Here is a 21,464-nt window from a genome sequence, read left to right as displayed (position 1 = left end):
TAAATAGTGAAAGTAAATAACTCACGACATGGTATTTACAAAATGACAGATGCAGTCAAGCAGTTCAGTTTACATCTCCTTATTTAATATCCAAAAATTGCCTGCAATTATAAATTGATATCAAGTGTAGCTTACTCTCCCTTATTGTTGCAAATTCAAGAGGGTACAAGCTTATGCTGCTCATTTACTAAGGTGTTAAACCCTGGATAATGGTGTAACATCTAACATTTTATGAAACTTATACTTATACTACAGGGCACTTTCACCCCCCTCATGCCCAGGCCAATTTTCAGCTTAAGCACTGTCACACTTTAAATGACAAATGACATGAAACAAATTAGTTTGTTATAATTTTCTTCACACAAATAGAGCTTTCTTTTGGTGGTATTTAATCACTGCTGGGCACTAATATGCTGCAATGATGGGCACTGATTGGTGGCACTAATAAGCGGCACGGATATACGGCACTGATGGTTTACTGAAAGGCAGCAGTGACTGATATCACTAATGGGCACTGATTGGTGTCATTGATGGGCACTGATAAGTGGCACAGGGGGGGCTTTACTGTAATCAGGGCACTGTGCTAAATATACTAAGTTGTGCCCTGTTCCAGCGGATGCCCCAGCAACAGCTAATCTGTGTTTTAAATAGAGTCATTTGCTTTGGTTCCTCTACCACTCAGGAGACGCCTTGATATTTTTTTGGTTAGTGATCACAAGGCTTCTTCTAATAGGATGAAGTGGAGATTTTGATATCATATGCCCTCCACTCCACCTCAGCCAATCAGTGGAAGCATAGCATTCATGAAAAAATACAAAGCTTCTCTTGACTATTCAGTCCACAGAGGGGAAGTCAATGGAGGTGTTAACAGTAAATTACAATTTAACCATTTGCCAGAATTCTCTGAATAGAGCCTGTGCTGAGCGGCCAACCGCCTGTGTTAACAATGCATCAGGACAGCCACTCAGCAAGGGACCAAAAAGCAAGTGGGGATCCCTGGAGTAGTGGTGTCTCCTTCAGTAATTTTCAGCTTCCAATGGAATCAGCCAGGTATGGTATATACATTCCATAATCACATTGGTCCAATGCAACTATGTAAAAATATACTATACCTGGAATTCTTCTTTCATTTGTTGGTTTTAGATGTTTAAATTTCAGCTTTAACCTATCTGGAGAGCAGAAGTATAATTCATAGACTGTTTGTTGTTTACAAATGTAATTAATTTAGTAAACGATCAAATAGATGAGTTTTGTGGACGTGATATACTTGGATTATGCAAACTCGTTCGATACAGTTCCCCACACACGGCTCATGTGTAAGGTAAAGTCTACAGGCTTGGAAAAATCTGTTTGTAAAGGCTAGAAAACTGTCTAAAAGACCAAATTCAGAGTAGTGGTTAATGATTCTTACTCTGAATCGTCTAACGTTCAGTATTGGGACCGTTATTTTTTTATATCTTTATAAATTATATTGGGTCTGGGATTAAAAGTACCATTTCAGTCTTTGCAGATGACACCAAGCTATGCAGTGGAATAAAGTCCTTACAGGATCTCTCCAATTTACTTACAAGCCGATCTCAATGTACTGTTTAATTGGGCAACTATGTGGCAAATGTTGATGAATGTAAAGTTATGCACCTGGGGGCAGATCCTCAAAGAAATTACGCCGGCGTATCACTTGATACGCCACGCAATTTCAAATTACCCGCGTCGTATCTTTAGTATGAATCCTCAAACCAAGATACGACGGCATCTGGGTTCGATCCGACAGGCGTATGGCTTCGTACGTCTTTGGATCTTAGATGCAATACTTCGGCGTCCGCTGGGTGGAGTTTGCATAGTTTTCCGCGTCGGGTATGCAAATTAGCGATTTACCACGATCCACGAACGGACGCGCGGCCGTTGCATTCTCTTACGTCGTCTCTAGTCGGCTTTTTCCGGCATATAGTTAAAGCTGCTATTTTGCGGCGTATAGATAGAATTGCCATGTTAAGTATGGCCGTCGTTCCCGCGTCGAAATTAGATTTTTTTTTTTTTTGCGTAAGTCGTCCGTGAATCGGGATGGACGTAACTCACGTCTAAGTAAAAAAAATGACGTCCTAGCACTGTCATTTAGCGCAATGCACGGCGGGAAATTTAGAAACGAAGCATGCGCAGTACATTCGGCGCGGGGACGCGCTTCATTTAAATGAAACACGCCCCCCAATCTCCGATTTGAATTCCACACCGTTACGCCGCTTGAGATACACTACGCCGCCGTAACTTACGGCGCAAATTCTTTGGGGATTCGAACCATCAAAAAGTAAGTTACAGCGGCGTAGCGTATCTCACATACGCTGCGCCGATCTAAATGTATGTGAATCTACCCCTTGGGGGTTAAATATATTCATGTATCATACATACTAGGGGGAGTACAACTGGGGGAATCAATGGTGGAGAGGGATCTGGGTGTTCTGGTAGATCATAAGCTTATTAATGGCACACAATGCCAAATTTCCAAAGCGAACAAAGTCCTTTCTTGTATTAAAAGAGGTATGGACTCCAGAGAGGAAGTTATCATTTTGCCCCTGTACAAATCATTAGTAAGACCTCTTTAGGAACGTGTTGTTTAGTTTTGGGCATCAGTTCACAAAAAGAGTATTGGGGAACTGGAGAAAACACAGAAAGGGCAACCAGTGGAATAGAGGAGCTGAATGTATTCTCTCTTGTGGGGTATTGTCAAGAGAAAGATGAGAGACACCAGACCCAACATTTATGTATTAAAAATCCTTTAATGGTTATGTAATATTCACATTTTCGGAAATACTGAATTTTAGGTTTTTCACCAGCCATATTCATAAAAAAAAAAAAAAAAAAAAAAAGAAGAAATGCTTGAAATATATCACTGTGTGTAAGGAATCTATATAATATACGGTGGGAGTTTCTCTCTTTGAATTGATTTAGTAAATTGAGTACTGTATCACGGACAGTACTCAATTTTCTCTGTCACAATTGCACTAATACGGCCACAATCACGTCAAGTATAATTGATTTAGTGAAATAAATACATTTTTTGATGATATTGTAATTTTTTTTAAGATGCACCTATATGTAACTGTATGTTGTGTAATAATCCAATACCTTAGCTACACACACACAGACATGCATATTTATTCAAAACAGTGGGGTAGATTCAGGTAGATTTGCGCAGTTTTTACGGAGGCGCAGCGCACCGTTTTGCCGCTGCGCCTCCGCAAATTACCTGCGCTACCCTTGACTCCGTAAATTGCGTGGGCGCTCCGGCAAAATGCCCGGCGTAAGCGCGCGCAATTTAAATGATCCCATAGGGGGCGTGGATCATTTAAATTAGGCACGTTCCCGCGCCAAGCGTAGTGCGCATGCTCCGTCGGGAAACTTTCCCGACGTGCATTGCGGTAAATGACGTCGCAAGGACGTCATTTGCTTCAAAGTGAACGTGAATGGCGTCCAGCGCCATTCACGATTCACTTACGCAAACAACGTAAATTTCAAATTTCGCGACGTGGGAACGACGGGTATACATAGCATTGGCTACCCCTGCTAATAGCAGAAGCAGCCTTACGCAAAAAGCGACGTACGCAAACGACGTAAACTGCGTACGCAGAGCTCGCGTAGGGTTGTGAATCGGCGTTAGTATGCAATTTGCATACTATACGCTGACCACAACGGGAACGCCACCTAGCGGCCTGCGTAAGAATGCAGCCTAAGATATGACGGCATAAGGAGCCTTATGCCAGTCATTTCTTAGGCTGCAGTCGGCGTATCGAGGTTCCTGAATCAGGAGCATTCAATACGCCGGGGCAAGTAAGCAATTGCGCTGCGTAACTATGGTTACGCAGACGCAATTGCTCTTTGAATCTACCCCAGTGGTGATGAAGCTTGATAACTTTTAAAGCACTGATCTGCAATATCATGTGCCCAAAGGTCCCTAATTCTCTTTATTGACAAACTGGCTGGAATGCATCGAAAATGCAGGATTGCTTTGTGTAGGCTGTGTACAGGGAAGTGCTATTTACAGTACTCATTTGCCAAAGATATTGAGGCACGTCAACAAAGATCTGTGCTATGAAATTTACAGGAGACCAGCTGTGTCCATACCATGTAGCTCTACAAAGTGTACACAGACTCTAAACTGACAATATTTGACTATATAGAAAGATCAGTGATCCCTGAGTGGAAAAAAATAGTTCCTTTTATTCTATCCAAACTAAATTTCAATTTTATTTTATTCAAATAATGACAAAAAGCTCCCTTTGGGTATAAGCTTACAAAATATCAGGTACTTGCAACATCAGATCAACACAGAAAATATGTACAAACTAAATTAGTAGTCAAGCAAGCTTCATATACCAAGGATCAGCTTGAGCACCCTGGTAGGAATGGTAGTCATGGCAAAAGCATAATTGGCAAAAGACTTTGTTGGTAAAAAACTAAAATAGGCCACTATTCAAAATATATTCAGCTTGGCCCACATTGTCATCGCCGTGAAGAGGACTTGCCTCTTCACGGCGCCTGCGCACAGACATCGGAGCTGACTGCGCAGGCGCCGTGAAGAGGCAAGTCCTATTTCGGCTATCTTCGGGCAGCGTGACGCGCCATAGCCGGCCATCAATCATCTTCCCAGTGCATAGGAACGCCCATTCCCCGCGGGGAGTCTGAAACTTCACTGCTGTAGTAAACCATAAGTACGGCGCCAAAAAATAAAAGAAAGGCGTACTGTAGATCGCGCTAATATGCTTGATGGCATGCTAGAAAAAAAATAAAAAAGTTTTTTTAGGGTGAACCCCCGCTTTAAGGAAGGTTTCTATTTAACATGATTATTATTTTATTTTTTGTAGAGAACGTATTACCTCTGAAATGGGATGAAAGGCCAATTTGTGAAATCTTGGGCACAGAAAACAAACGAGTTGGCTTCCAACTATAAATCTCCAGGATTTTCATTGCTTACTGTGAACAGCTAACACTTCTTCAAACCAGTATTCATAATTCAGCTTAGATTATTTATCAGAATATAATTTTCTTTCCTACTTTCCAGGAATTCCACGAGCACTGAACTTATTCTCTCTGGAGAAGAGACGCTTAAGAGGGGATATGATTTCAATTTACAAATACCATACTGGTGACTCCATAATAGGGATTAAGCAGAAGGAAGTTTAACAAGACATGTGGCCACTCATTAAAATTAGAAGAAAAGAGGTTTAACCTTAAACTGCGTAGAGGGTTCTTTACTGTAAGAGCGGCAAGGATGTGGAATTTCCTTCCACAGGCGGTGGTCTCAGCAGTGAGCATCGATAGTTTAAAAAAAACGAATAGATAAGCACACGAACGACCACAACATACAGGGATATACAAGGTAATACTGACATATAATCACACACATAGGTTGGACTTGTGTCTTTTCTCAACCTCACCTACTATGTAACTATGAATACTTACATCCGTACAAAGAGAGACTGCTTGGCAGCCAGATTAGGAGAGGAATACTTTTCCACCAGAGCCAGGGTGCTAAAACCAAACTTATGAATAGGCTCATTAGAATCCAAAGGTGGGAAATCTGTGTCAACTTCTCCATCATCCTCCGCAATATGCAGGCAGTAAGCGTCCACATTATCACTGCAAAAAAACACAGCAAAGCAGACATGGTCAGCAAAGTAAAAAAAATAACTATATATATATCTATTAGTACTTGTATTAATGACCCTGAAGTATATGTGAACCCTCACTGTGTAGAAAAACCCATTTAGTTTAAAATAGAAATGCAAATGTGTAAAATATGTAAAATGTGTTTGTATATAGAAGTAAACATTCTAAATTCTTTTTTATTTATTTTTTTAACCAGAGCAGGTCTTTTCTGGCACTTTTTGTTTAGAGGTTTAAAGTGGATGTTTTTTTTTGTTTTTTTTATGTCACAATGTAGAGTATAATATTTCCTATCATCTGTGCCCAGTCTTGCCACACAGAGTTAATCCAGCTCTGAGCAATCCTCTTTTATTGTTCAGTGAAAATTAACAGACTTCCAGATAAAACCCTGTCTAAATACAAAGTCCTTTCCTCTCTCCTTGCGTTGAGTGACAGGTTATTTACATATCTAGCTTGGACATGTTTATCATATGTTATGTTATGTTTATTATAATATGAGGTGATCCACAGGTCATTGTATATTACCAGGATGTGTTATGTGGGGGAGGGGCGGATTTCTCGCTTTTTATACTGTGGATCACTTCATATTATGATAAACATAACATATGATAAACATGTCCAAGCTAGATATGTAAATAACCTGTCACTCAACGCAAGGAGAGAGGAAAGGACTTTGTATTTAGACAGGGTTTTATCTGGAAGTCTGTTAATTTTCACTGAACAATAAAAGAGGAATGCTCAGAGCTGGATTAACTCTGTGTGGCAAGACTGGGCACAGATGATAGGAAATCTTATACTCTACATTGTGACATTAAAAATAAAAAAAAACAATATCTTTTTGCTACAAGATGACCTATATTACAACCCCAAACATCATATTTTTTTTTTTTTTAGCAGAGACCCTAGGGAATAAAACAGCAATCATTGCAATTTTTTACTTCACAGGGTATTTGTGCAGTGGTTTTTCAGACACAATTTTTGGGAAAATATAAACTTTAATGAATTAAAAAAAATTAAAAATAAAACACAATATACACCCCAATTTTCTTGTAAAATATTAAAGATTATGTTACACTGAATAAATAGATACCTAACACGTCATGCTTTAAATTACGCACGCTCGTGGAATGGTGACAAACAAAGGTACTTAAAAAAATCTCCATAGGTGATTGTGTAATTTTTTTTTACAGGTTACCCGTTTTGAATTAAAGCGAGGAAAGAGCTAGAAATTATTGCTCTCATGCTAACGTTCAGGACGATAGCTCATGTGTGGTGTGAACACCGTATGCGTGCTGCTGTGCACAGAGGGATGGAGGCGCTTACATTTTTTTTTTTTTTGTACACTGTACCTTTAATATTTATTTACTTATTTATTTTTTATCACTTTTATTCCTATTACAAGGAAAGTAAACATCCCTTGTAATAGAAATAAGGATGACAGGTCCTCTTTATGGAGAGATCTGGGGTCAAAAAGACTTCTGCCCTACACTGGAAGTGACTTCTGAAAGCTATCCAGTGGGTAATGTGCCCACTGGATCATGTTCATTAGGAAGCCAGACGCCAGCTAAAAAAAAAAATCTGGGATTTTGGCGGATAGCTGACAGCCATACCCGGGTAAACCACTTGCAAACCACAATGTATATATATATTGGGGCTGTTACTGATTAAAATTTTTGTGTTCGATTAATCGTTTTGTTTTTTTAATCGATTAATCTACTAATTTCGATTAATTATAACGCACATACAGATCCAACTACTTTTAGCTGATCTCCTTGCAGGCTGATCCCCAGTGCAGCTCCCAACCACTGGAAAAATGGATAGCAGGATACAAAAAACACACAAAGGCAGCGCTCGATGGGAATAGTATTAAAACTTTTATAGTCTTCAAGTAGGTAACAAAAAAAATATTGTACTGGAGATAAAATCGATGTAGCTACATAAACTGTAAAAATGGTGCGAGTAATACCAAACGGTAGCAAAAGCAGTCATAAAAACATGTAACTAAGTATGATACTGGTATAAAAATGGGTAAAACGATGCCATTGCTGAATCCAGATGAGGAGAGGTTAACATCAGTCCATCGGCATGTAGATGTCCCATGAAGAGAACTATCACAACAGTGGATGGCTGCAGAATCCCAGGGTGATAGAGGGAAGTGATAGAGGAAAGTGTAACAGCCCTTGCGTGTGGCAGACAGTAAGGTCCCGCCGGCATGCAGATATGAAGGCACAGCAAAGGAGCCCTTCAGATGGACACGGCAAGCCCCGCCGGTGTCCGTGACGTCACCGGATCTCCGACGGAACTCCCTAAAGGCCCGGAAGCCGGCGGAGAGGTGAGTACCAATCAAAACATTTTTGATCGAGCAAAAAAATTTAAGATTAATCGATGAATTAATAGTTAATTTCCACAGCCCTAATATATATATAATATATACGTATATATATATATATATATATATATATATATATATGTGTATTGCGATCCACAAGTGGTTAATGATCAGTTGCATAAGTGCCCATCCACACTAGCGATTGAAAACCTGTGGTTCAGCCACATTTTTACTACTATATTCCCTCAATCAAAAATCTCTGGTGATATTATCTATAATCGTTTAAAAAAAGGGATTTTTAATACAGCTTACCTGTAAAATCCTTTTCTTGGAGTACATCACGGGACACAGAGCGGCATATTCATTACTATATGGGTTATATGGAGTACCTTCAGGTGTTGACACTGGCAATCTCAAACAGGAAATGCCCCTCCCTATATAACCCCCTTCCATAGGAGGAGTACCTCAGTTTTGTAGCAAGCAGTATGCCTCCCAAAATGGTCCCCAAAAAGAGGGGTGGGAGCTCTGTGTCCCGTGATGTACTCCAAGAAAAGGATTTTACAGGTAAGCTGTATTAAAAATCCCTTTTTCTTTATCGTACATCACGGGACACAGAGCGGCATATTCATTACTATATGGGATGTCCCAAAGCAATGCTCACAATGAGGGGAGGGAGAACATCTCCAAGAAAAAAGGATTTAATTTAGAGAAATACTCAAATCATAATAAATCCAACTTAGTTGAGAAAAATAATCTTGATGAAAGAACCCACTGTAGTAAATTATGAGATGGACAGAGTGCATAGGGCCTTAGGTCCTAAATCAAAGGACAATAGCCGCCCCCGGGACGTGATATGCCGCCTACACTATTTTTCCCACAGGGAGGCGATTTTACGGAAGGCTTGGGAGGTCGGATCGATTGACTTTCAAGGGGCCTCTGTGAAGATTTTACCTGATTTATCCAATGCTACCCTTCACAGAAGGGCGCTGCTTCGCCCGGTCTTGGACCATGTGAAAGCCTGGGGAGGGTCGTATAGATGGAGGTTCCCTATATCAGTGCTTATTAAAAAAGGACAATCATCTTTTTGGCTGCGCTCAAGAGGCGACCTCCCAAGTCTTTTTTCATTTTTGGAAATGGAACCATTTGCAGTCCCCGATTGGCTACAGTTGAACCCCAGAATGGTGGACTTTAAGGGATCCTGAGTTCCGAGGGGGAGGGGGGGTGGGGTGTAATTGGGTCACCTTTTGACCCCGCTGGAACCCCCTCCCCTCTCTCTCTCGAGTTTCTCTTGGTTCTTTTTGCGCTTTTCCTTGGGACTTCTCCCCTTGGGGGGGGGGGGGGGGGGGGGTGGGGGGGGGGTGGGGAGGGAAGTGGAGAGATCAAAGGCAAACATGGTTCTATTTGGGATTAAAGAAACGGCAGAATCTGGTATAATCTGGTAAAGTTTAAGACGGAACTGTCATTTAGATAATTGATATATAGATATGTCAAAACCTTTTTTTTTTTGTTGTTTGGTTTTTTTACATACATATTTTGGGTGTGTTCTTTTTTTATATTTTTTTTTTTTTTTAGAGGCACCGGGGATGAAGTAAATAGGGTTGGGGACGTAGCTGAAGCCACGTCACTTAATGGGGGAGGGGGGGGGAGGGAATTGGAACTGTAAAGGGATAAGAGGGATACCACTCAATATAAACACATATAAGGGGATGAAGGGGAGGGGGGGTTAGGGGGGGGGCTTATATGCTCTGCTCCTTTTTTTTTATTTAATTTTTTTTTTTTTTTTTTTTTTTTTGCGACATGTTGATAAAGTGACATGGGGGTGAAGGATGGGTTGGGGGGGGGGAGTGCATAATATAATGTACAGTAGGGGAGGGGGGGGGGCACTAAGGACATAGGTCTCAAGGATATCTGGATCTGCCTGTTGGTATGCTTGAAGATTGTTCGGGGTTATAGGGGGGTTGGGAGGGAGGGAGGATAGGAGGGGAGGTTTAAGGAAGGGTATGAGGGTAATGTCATATTATGTTACAAAATGGTATATTTCATGGCTCCATTTTAAGACGTATACGCCTTGACGGTAGGGGAAAGTATTCCCCTTGCATCTTTTTATTTTACACTGGCTAGAGGTGTCTTATTTTCCTCCTTCTCTCTGTGGTACCCCAAATCACACTAAGGAATTAGTGGCTGGGGAAGGATTTAGGGAAGGGTTAAGGGAGGGGGTTCCCCCCTTTCCCTTTTTTTTTTTTTTTTTTTTTTTAGAGGCACCGGGGATGAAGTAAATAGGGTTGGGGACGTAGTTGAAGTCACGTCACTTAATAGGGGAGGGGGGGGGGAGGGAATTGGAACTGTAAAGGGATAAGAGGGTTATCACTCAAAATAGCACATATAAGGAGATGAATGGGAGGGGGGGCGGGGCCTATATGCTTTAGGGGAGGGGGGGGAGGGAATTGGAACTGTAAAGGGATAAGAGGGCTATCACTCAATATAGCACATATAAGGAGATGAATGGGAGGGGGGCGGGGCTTATATGCTCTGCCTCCTTTTTTTTTTTTTTTTTTTTTTTACACTAATTTATTCCAGTTTAATTTTGTAACCTGGTCATAAAGAACAGCACATGAAGGTCACGGGGAGATCAGGGAGGGGGGGGGTGGATAGGGTGGGAGGTTGCTAGGGAAAGATGGGGGGAGAGAAGGAGGGAGATGGGACAGATGCAGTGCGGTTAGTGTGTCCCTTCCCAGGACTCCCCGGGACTCTCCCTCCTCACCAACTGACTGGCAAATAATATAGATATACCAAGAGGGAGCACAGGGAAGCTTGGTTGGAAATGACTGGTTTGAAAATACTAATGAGATAGATAAGTATTGATCTTTATTCATTAAGTATTGTTTTAACACCGAAGGAAGAAGGAAGAATCTAAAAGAACAGGCAGAATTAGTCCAAGGGGATTCTAGTTCAGAGGTTAAGACACAAGGCCAAACACAAGGCGTAAAAGTCGAATTTAGGGGAACTTAGGGGTAGGGGGGATTTGGGGTAATTGGGGAGGGGGCGGGCACTATAAGGGGACACCAAAATCCTTTTTTTTTTTTTTTTTTTTTTTTTTTTTTTTTTGTCAGATTTTATAAAGTAAAGTTGGTGGATGCCAGAGGTGGTTGTTTTGCCGCTGTATTTTTTCTTTTCTTTTCTTTTTTTTTCTTCCCTCTCCCTCCTGCTCCTCTCTCCTCAGGGAGGAAGGCTATAATTTCTGGGGGGATTAATCTCCCAATATCAGAAGAAGTGGATGGAAGGAGCTGGGTAGGGGGGCGAGGAGGATCCCTCACTGGGGTCCGCGCAAGTAATCTTCCCCTGTTAGGCCAACACTCATAGGGGCTAGGGGTTGAGAGTGTCTAAAGCTTTGGCTTTGTGGTACACCTGAGGGGGGGAGGGAGGTATAAGATCTCCCGCCCGCCGCTCGGTGATATCAGTTTAGAAGAGGGGTTTTTTTTTTTTATTTATTTATTTTTTTTTTTTTTTTTTTCTCTTCTTCTCTTTTTCTTCTTATTTTAATTTTTTTATTTTGGGAGGTTGGGAGGGGGGTGGTATTTAAATTTTTTTTTTTTTTCTTTTCTCTCTTTTTTCTTTCTTTTTTCCTCTCTTTCTGTGTCTCCCCCGCGGCCCCCACGGTTGTGCTTTGATCTGACCTGGTGGGTCCTGAGGGATCCTCTGGGGGCTCGTTTCTGGTTTCAGAGATGGACCCACTGGTAGTGATTTCAATTAATGCTAAGGGCCTAAACATACCCGAAAAAAGGAGGATCTTGGTTCAGGACCTGAAGAAAAAGGGTTGTAATATCGCTTTGGTACAAGAGACCCATTTTAGGACAGGGGGGCCATCCTTCCTTGCAAGTAGACCCTTCCCGGTGGCATACCACGCGACGAACCCAGAGGCTAGAAAGGGGGGAGTGTCTATTCTAATCTCAAACAATACCCCATGGTCACTGACAGAGTCTTTGGTTGACCCGGGAGGTCAATACCTGGCCCTGAAAGGGACCATAGGTGGTACGATAATAACCCTTGCCACTTTTTACTCCCCTAATACATCTCAAGACCGCTTCCTGAGAAGATTTTTAGACAAACTGGCAGACTTTCAGGAAGGACAGTTGATAATGGGAGGAGATCTGAACGTGCCATTGTATCCAGAGTTAGATACTTCTTCTGGTGGTTCATCAGTTACGGGGGGAACCCGTAAGAGAGTCCTACAGATGTTGCAACAGGCAAGGCTGATAGATATATGGCGATTGATGCATCCAGGGGAACGAGATTACTCCTTCTATTCTATCCCACATAAATGGTATTCGCGTATAGACTATTATCTCATTCCACACAACCAACTGCACTCTGTAAAGGAGGTTGTAATTGGAGAAATCACATGGACAGACCATGCCCCAATTATTTTAAAATATGCGTTAGGGGACTCACGTCCAGTGGGTGCCGGGTCATGGAGATTGAATGAAAGTTTGTTGCAGGAGGAGGTTGTACTAGAAGAGGTGCGGAAGGAACTAAAGTGGTACTTTGAGGCAAATGTGACCCCCAACTGTGACTTGGGAGTGGTGTGGGAGGCCCATAAGGCGGTGATAAGGGGGATACTAATGAAGCATGGGGCGAGGATAAAAAGAGAGAGGGAGACAAAGATAACAACTCTTATGACAGAAATTGTAAACCTGGAGACAAAACACAAACAGAACCCTAACCCTGCGTTGGAACGGGATCTACGGGGAGCGCGTAGACAAATCACAGAACTACTTTTAAAACGGGCCAAATGGGCAATACAAAATGGCAGAAGACAGAATTACGAATTTGGTAATAAAAGTGGGAAACAACTGGCCAGGGCTCTAAAGGAACAACAGACTAAAACCTATATCCCGATGATACAGGGCACAGAGGGGGAGAAAATTGTGCTGCCTAGAGAGATAGCAGGGAGATTTGGGGATTTTTATGGCTCCCTATATAATTTGCAAACAAGCTCTCAAGACCAGGTGAAAATGGGTGACTATATAGCAACCTCAGGTACCCCCAGCTTAACATCAGAAATGAGCCAGGAAATGGAAAAACCTATCACAATAGAAGAATTACAGGAGGTAGTGAAAAAGGGGAAGGGAGGGAAAGCACCTGGGCCAGACGGTTATAACATTCATTATTATAGAGTTTTTATGCCCAAACTGGGTTTATTTATGGTGAGACTGTTCAATGGTTTAGGGGACTCTGGTTCCTTCCATAACGATTCGCTAAAAGCAGTGATAGCTGTGATCCCCAAGGAAGGAAAGGATCCTTCCCAATGTGGGAGTTATAGACCAATTTCTTTACTGAATGAAGACATGAAGCTCTTTGCCAAGATTTTGGCAGGGCGGATACAGCAGAAGATATCAGGACTTGTCCATAAAGATCAGGTGGGATTCGTGCAGACGCGGGAAGCCCGAGACAATACGGTCAAGACCCTGAATCTGATCCACCTGGTGGGTACCACCCGAAACCCCTTGTGTCTTTCTAGGAACAGATGCAGAGAAAGCATTTGACCGGATTAACTGGCAATTTATGTTTGCGGTACTAAGACACATGGGGTTCGGGAGGAAGATGCAGCGATGGATCGCAAGTAATTATACACAACCAACGGCCCAGGTTAGAGTGAATGGAACACTATCACCTCCCTTTAAACTCTCAAACGGGACAAGGCAGGGTTGCCCCCTATCACCGTTATTGTTCGCCCTGACTGTTGAACCGCTGCTGAGCCGGATTCGACTGAACCCTGATATTAAGGGGGTGTCTTTGAAAGGTACAGAATACAAAATTTCAGCCTATGCTGACGACATGATGTTTAGTGTGACCAGCCCGATGGAATCCCTTCCTAACCTGGAACAAGAGCTAAGTGTGTATGGAGAGCTGTCAAATTTCAAGATTAACTACGATAAATCAGAGGCGATGGGAGTGGCGATCCCGGAGAGAGAATTAAGGATATTGAAATCAAAATTTAGATTTAAATGGTCCGATACCTCTCTTACGTACTTGGGGACCTCTATTCCGGCGGACTTAACACAAGTTTTTAAACTTAACTTTCTGCCCTTGCTGGTCAAAACACGGGCCCTCCTGGATGGTTGGCGGAGGGGATTCCATTCATGGCTTGGAAGATCTAGCATCATTAAAATGAGCATACTACCTAAATTTCTGTACCTTTTTCAGACCCTCCCGATTGAAATACCCAGATCTTTTTTTAGGCAAGCACAGTCCCTTATTAGTGGGTTTATATGGGCAAACAAACGTCCAAGAATTAGGGCCCGTATAATCTCACTGGCCAAACGGGATGGAGGAATAGCTGCACCAGACATCTATCGCTATTATCAAGCGGCATTACTGTGCCGACTTATTGATTGGAGTCGGCATGCTGGAGAAAAGTTATGGCCGGGGCTGGAGCAGGATCAATGCGACAGTAACTTGCAGCGGGCGGCATGGTGTTACCGGGGGCTTCCATCAGATACCAAGAGCCATCCGTTGATAGGCCCCACCCTGCGGGTAGCACATAGGCTGTTCGTGAGGGGGGTACTGTCCACGGAGGACTCACCACTTTTTCCAATTTTGGGAAACCCGCAGTTTGAATCGGGGTTAATGAACGGACCTTTTAGTAAACTGATGGAGCAAGGGTGGTTCCAAGCATCGCACTTTTTGAGGGAAGGTGGATGGATTACCAGGCAGGAGTTGGAAGGGGAAGTCTTTCCTTACCAGTTGGATTTCTGGAGATCTCTCCAATTGCGTCATTTTCTGGACTCTCTAAAACCGGCAGCTAGATATGGTCGAAGAATGACACGGTTCGAGAGATACTGTAGTGGGGGAGGGATCTTACGACACTCCCTATCAAGAATTGGTGAATTATTAAATACCCCAACAGAGGATGATCAAATGCCCTTCTTTAATAGGTGGGAACGGGATTTGGGAAAACCCTTCACAGAAGATCAAAAGACTAAGATAGTAAGAAATATCTTTGAAACATCCATGTGTATAAAGACACAAGAGATGAACTATAAAATACTATCTCAGTGGTATCGGACCCCGGAGATACTGAATAAATGTTTCCCAGAAACAACAGACAGGTGCTGGAGATGTGGTAAGAAAGGAGGAACCCTGATGCATATCTTTTGGGCCTGTCCCAAGATTCTAAGCTATTGGAGAAAGGTCAGGGAAATAACCCAAAGATTTTGTAGGGAACAATTACCAGAGGAGTGGTCTTTTTTTATATTACAAAATGTGGAGATATCAGTGAGGCAATACAGGAAATCAGTTGTGTGCCATCTATTGAATGCGGCCCGGGCTTGCATCCCAGGACTGTGGAAGCGGGCACGGGCTCCATCCGTAAAGATGTGGCTTACTAGAGTGGAAGACCTGAATAGAATGGAGGACCTAGTATGGACTTCAAGGCAGAAGCGGAAGATATATCTAGAAACATGGGAGGAATGGAATATATTTAGATATTCGGAGGAGGGAAAGGCCCTGATGGATGCGGATTGAGAAGGGGGGGCCGCTGTGGGGTCAGGGGGGGAGACAAACTTTCTTCTTTGCTTTCCTTTTATTTTTTTTATTTTTTTTTTTTTGTTTTTGTTTTTAGTGTGTTTTTTTTGGAGGGACAGATTACGGAAGGGGGGTATAAGGGAGGTAAAGTAAAGCGAAACAGAGAGAGACAGTTTAACTGCCCTGATTCTGGCGGGACATGGGGATCCCGCTAGGAAAGGGACAAATAGTATTATTTCAAAGAAGGTGTTATCAGATTAAAGAACGGCCCTCAAATAACAGATAGAGGGGAAGGGAATTAGGATAAGATAAGAATACCTAAAATGTATGGCGATTGTTTTCTTCCTTGTGTATTCATGGGAATGATATGTTGGGGAAATGTTTCTTTGAGTTCTATTTTTTTTGTTTTGACGAATTGTATGTTGATATCCCTGACTTATGTAAATGAGAGGGTTAAACCAGAGGAATGCCTCTCGGGTCTTTGTGAATTTCTGTTTTTCGCTGTTTAAAATCAAATAAAGGATGATTGAAAGAGAAAAATAATCTTAAATTTTAAATTTAACTCAAAAAAGAGGAGCCCCCGGAATCCGAGGGTCTCAAACTGCAGCCTGCAGCACTGCCTGCCCAAAGGCTGTATCAGACTTCCTTCTTACGTCCAACTGGTAGAATTTTGTAAACGTGTGGACAGAAGACCAGGTTGCCGCCTTGCAAACTTGAGCCATAGAGATCTGGTGGTGTGCTGCCCAGGAGGCGCCCATGGCCCTAGTAGAATGAGCCTTTAATGATACTGGAGGAGGCAACCCTTTCAAGCCGTAGGCCTGAGTGATTAATTGCTTAATCCACCTAGAAATGGTGGACTTTGCAGCTGCCTGCCCCTTCTTGGGCCCATCCGGTAATATGAACAGCACATCTGTTTTCCGGATCTTCTTTGTAGCTTTAAGATAGGCCTTCATGGCCCTGACGATATCCAAGGTATGCAGCAACCCTTCCTTTCTGGAAGTAGGTTTAGGGAAGAAGGATGGTAATACCAAATCCTGGTTCAAATGAAAACTGGATATAACCTTTGGTAGGAAGGAAGGATGAGGGCGGAGAACGACCTTGTCCTTATGAAAAATAAGATATGGTTCCTTACAGGATAAGGCCGCCAGTTCCGATACTCTTCTTGCGGAAACTATGGCGACCAAAAATACTAACTTCCTTGTCAGTAAAACCAAAGGAATTTCAGCCAACGGCTCAAACGGTTGTTTCTGTAAACTTGACAGAACAAGGTTTAAATCCCACGGACAAAGCGGGGATTTAACTGGAGGTTTAATACGCAAGACCCCTTGAAGGAAGGTCTTAACCAGCGAGTGGGTGGCCAGCGGCCGCTGAAACCACACTGACAGAGCAGAAATCTGTCCTTTGATTGTGCTTAATGCCAATCCTTTATCCACTCCTAGCTGGAGAAAACGTAATACTCTATCGATGGTAAATTTGCGAGAAAGCCATCGCTTGGACTCACACCAGCCTACATAGGCCTTCCAGACCCTGTAATAAATCACCCTAGAGACCGGTTTCCTGGCTCTGATTAGGGTAGAGATTACTTTCTGAGACAGACCTCTACCCCTGAGAATCAGGGATTCAGCTTCCAGGCCGTCAAATTTAGATGCCGTAAGGCAGGGTGGAGGATCGGACCTTGCGATAGCAGGTCTGGCCGTAGAGGAAGAGTCCAAGGGTCTCCCACTACCATCCTTAAGATTAGTGAGTACCATGCCCTTCTGGGCCATGCTGGAGCTACCAGGATGACTGGTATGTGCTCCACCCGGATCCTGCGCAGCAGGCGGGGTAGTAACTGGAGCGGGGGAAACGCATAAAGAAGTTTGAACTGATGCCAAGGGCAAACCAACGCATCGGTTCCGCAGGCCATCGGATCCCTTGAGCGGGACATGAACCTGTCTAGCTTCTTGTTGAGTCTCGATGCCATGATATCCACGTCCGGCACTCCCCATCTTTGGCAGAGTGCTTGAAAGATTTGTGGATGCAGAGACCATTCCCCCGGCAATAGAGTCTGGCGGCTTAAGAAGTCCGCCTGAAAGTTGTCCACTCCTGGAATGAATATTGCCGATATGCAGGGCATATGAGCCTCTGCCCATAGGAGAATCAAGCTCACCTCTCTCTGAGCGGCTTGACTCCTGGTTCCCCCTTGGTGATTTATGTATGCCACGGCCGTGGCATTGTCTGATTGAATTCTCACCGGGAATCCCTGCAATTTTGACGTCCAAGCCCTGAGGGCTAGTCGAGCAGCTCTGAGCTCCAAGATGTTGATGGGCAACTGCTTCTCTGGCGTTGCCCAAGTACCTTGGCGAGTGCAACCATCCAAAATTGCTCCCCAGCCCGTCAGGCTGGCGTCTGTGGTCACTATCTTCCAAGCCACTGGGCTGAAAGACTTCCCCTTCAGTAGATTCTGAGGGTCTAACCACCAACACAGACTTTGTCGGACTCTTGATGAGAGCGGCAACGGGATATCCAAGGCCTGTGGCCTTCTGCTGCCTGCTGACAGGATGGCTGCCTGCAGGATGCGAGTGTGGCTCTGGGCGTATGGTACCGCCTCGAATGTGGCCACCATCTTGCCTAGTAACCTCATACATAGGCGAATAGTCGGTTCCTTCTTGCTTAGAACCAGTAGGATTAATTCCTTGATGGCTTTGACCTTCCTCAGAGGTAGAAACACTCTTTGTTGTTCTGTGTCTAATCTCATGCCGAGATATTCCAACTGCCTTGTGGGCAGGAAAGCTGACTTTTCTCGATTTAGGACCCAGCCGAACTTCTCGAGGTATTGGACCGTGAGGGCCACTGCTCGCTCCAAGCCGGGAGACGAGTGATCTATGACTAGGAGGTCGTCCAGGTATGCTAGGATCGTGACCCCTTGGATCCTTAGTTTGGCTAGGATTGGAGCTAGGACCTTCGTGAACACCCGGGGGGCCGTAGCCAACCCGAAGGGAAGCGCCACGAATTGGAAGTGACGCGAAGCCACCATGAAGCGTAGATATCTTTGATGTGGCTGATAAATTGGAAGATGAAGGTAGGCATCCTTTATGTCTATGGACGCCATGAAGTCGTCCTTTTGGAGTGTGGTAGCTGCTGACCGCACGGATTCCATCCGAAATGAGCGGATCTTTAGGTATGTATTTACCATCTTTAGGTCCAAAATTGGCCTGACATCTCCATTGGCCTTCGGGATAATGAATAGGTTGGAGTAGAAACCTAGCCCCTGTTCCAGGACTGGTACCTCTACTATTACTTCCTGGGAAAGTAGATGATTTAATGCCGACATTAATGCGGCTCCTTTCTCCGGATCGTTTGGAATCCTCGACTCCTGGAAATGAAGAGGAGGAAACCTTAGGAAATCTAATTTGTAGCCCGTGGCCACGGAAGACCGTACCCACTCGTCGGGAATGCTGGCTTCCCAAACCTCTGAAAAGAGTCGCAGCCTTCCCCCCACCTTCGTGGGTGGGGGCGCCCCTTCATAAGGTCGGCTTGGGGGCTGGTTTTGCTGGTTTGCGAACCCACTGCTTTCTGCCTCTAGCAGCCTGTCCTTGTGACTTGCTGTTGAAGCCGAAGTTTGCTTTCGCAGGAGGCCGTCGATACTGTTTGGCATTAGAGGGCCCCTGCCCAGGGGAGTACTGTCGTTTAAACGCAGGCCCCTGAAACTTCCTCTTAGTTGGCAAGAGAGTACTTTTGCCATTTGAAATGGTTTGAATGTATTTATCTAGGTCTTCTCCGAAGAGTCGTCCTCCATGGAAGGGGAACCCTACCAGGAGCTTCTTGCATGGGGGCTCGGCCTCCCAGCTTTTTAACCATAAGAGTCTTCTCATATGGATAAGGGATAATGATAAACGTGACGCTTGCTGGATAGAATCCTTAATTGCGTCTACTGTAAAACATATGGCCCTAGGGACATCCGAAAATTCTTCTGCCTGCTGGGCAGGAATAAGTTTAAGCATCTGCTTAACTTGATCCGATAATGCTTGAGCAACCCCAATCGCAGCCACAGCTGGCTGTACTACTGCCCCTGCAGTAGTGAAGGAGTTCTTAAGTAGTGCTTCCAAGCGTTTATCAACTGGATCCTTGAATACCTGTATGTTTTCTACAGGGCATGTTAATGATTTGTTAATACATGAGATGGCTGCGTCCACTGCAGGAGTAGCCCATTTCTTGGAAAAATTATCTTCCATAGGATATAGGGCAGAGAATCTTTTAGGTGGTAAGAAGATTTTATCTGGCTTGTTCCAATCTTGGAACAAAACTCCCTCTAGTAGAGGGTGGATCGGAAATACTGCATTGCTTTGAGGCGCCCTCAGTGAGCCCAAAGCTGAAACCGTAGATACCTGGAGATCTGGTACTGGCAAGTTGAATGCATTATGGACCAAGTCCGTTAAGGCTTGAATCCACCAGCTCTCCCCTTGGGAGACTGCTCCAGACTCCTCTGTATCCGGATCTTCGATCCCTGAACCTACTTGGTCCTTGTCCAAGAGGTCGTCCAATTCCCTTGAGGAAAGGACCTCCTCTTCTGAGGGTCCGCGCTCGGGCGACGGAGATCTAATCCGTTTACTGCCCCGCATAGCTGTGGCTATCATTTTTTCCATTCTTTTCTCCATCTCTCTTAAAGAGGTGAGTAATACCTCGTCCCTGACCATCTTAGGGTTGGACTGACCCGCGCCAGCTCCAGCCCCAGATCCCGATGGCCCCAAGGCTCCCTGTGGGGAAAGCAGCGGCATAGCTTTGTCCGAGACCTCAGACTCTCTGGGGGAATCCCCACCTCTTGTACCCTCTGACCCGGATGCCATGGTACAATACCGAGGTACACCTGCTACCTATTGGTATTTGGAACTATAAAAGTTAATTGCCCAAACACCTGTTTGGGGGATAAAAAATGCTTCCTCTCCCCTAGATGACTTTTTTTTTTTTTTCAATCTTTTTTTTTTTTTTTTCGTTTTTGTTTCAAATCCAGGAAAGAAAAAACATTCTGTCCCCCTGAGTAGTATTGCAAAGAAAAACTATGAGATGGAAAAGAAACAGCCTATTTCTAGGCTTAAAAACAGTCTTCTGAAGACTGCAATATCCTTTCTGGCCACTGTGTGTCCTCGGCGCCCCGTGCTGCCGCTCTGGTCTTTCCTCCCCAGTTCCAATATATAGAATGAGCTGTTTGGAACGAAAAAGGAAGGGCCGCCCCTTCCTTAAACCACTGACCCGCCCTTCCCCCCTCAGCTAAACGGCGCGAATTGCGCCTATAACACGTGAACGCGCGCTCTCCCCTCCGATAGGGGGGGGGGGTTGGTTGGGGGGAAGGGAGCCTCTCTGCTCCAGCCTGGAACCACGAGGAGGTCAGCGTTTTGCCTGCTTGCAGGCTCTGAGGAGGAAGACTGATGGAGCATCGCCTGGAGGCTTGCAGGTAAGCACAGCTCTCTGACACACACATACACTTTATATCACACAGGCCCCACTCAATGCTTTTCCAACACTACAAGGGAGGTCACTTCTTATGGGGAATAATACACATAGAGCCATCCTATCATTAAGATATGTGACTAGTTTGCCAGATGCAGCGCATAACTTTAGGCATGTCCCCTGTGACCCCCCAGAAAAAACCTGCTAAGAACCAAGTTCCGCAAGTTTTCCCCTCACTTACCTGCTCCATGCCGCAGGACTTTGCCAAGCAAGAGGCCCAATCTTCCCCCATCTCCGTGGGGATGTCTAGACCTTCAGGCCCTGGGTTCCTATGAAGGATCCACTGTCCTGGGCCCATATAGCACTCTGGCAACAGAAACATTAGGCACCCAAAGGTTTCTAAGTTCTGGGCCCAGGGTCCAGCTCTCTAAAAAGAAAAGCATTATGGGCTATACCCCAAGGGTTTGGGGTCCGGTTACTGACCACTTTAGCGCTGAGGCCTTTGGACAGAACCGGTAGCTCACCT

General features: G+C 44.2%; 1 protein-coding gene across 1 annotated transcript in view; it reads right to left on the bottom strand.

The window, feature by feature from the left end:
* Positions 1 to 21,464, bottom strand: part of MAPKAP1 (MAPK associated protein 1) — a 322,753-nt gene that overhangs the window by 154,763 nt on the left and 146,526 nt on the right. Inside the window, exon 6 of the mRNA XM_040323013.1 lies at positions 5,455 to 5,631. Coding sequence (XP_040178947.1) covers positions 5,455 to 5,631 — 177 coding nt within the window. The remainder of the gene's footprint in view (positions 1 to 5,454; positions 5,632 to 21,464) is intronic.

The sequence above is a fragment of the Rana temporaria genome, chromosome 9, assembly GCF_905171775.1.
Source record: "Rana temporaria chromosome 9, aRanTem1.1, whole genome shotgun sequence".
NCBI classification, from domain to species: domain Eukaryota; kingdom Metazoa; phylum Chordata; class Amphibia; order Anura; family Ranidae; genus Rana; species Rana temporaria.
The sequence above is the reverse complement of the archived record's forward strand: the minus strand, read 5'-3'. Positions and strand labels throughout refer to the sequence as shown.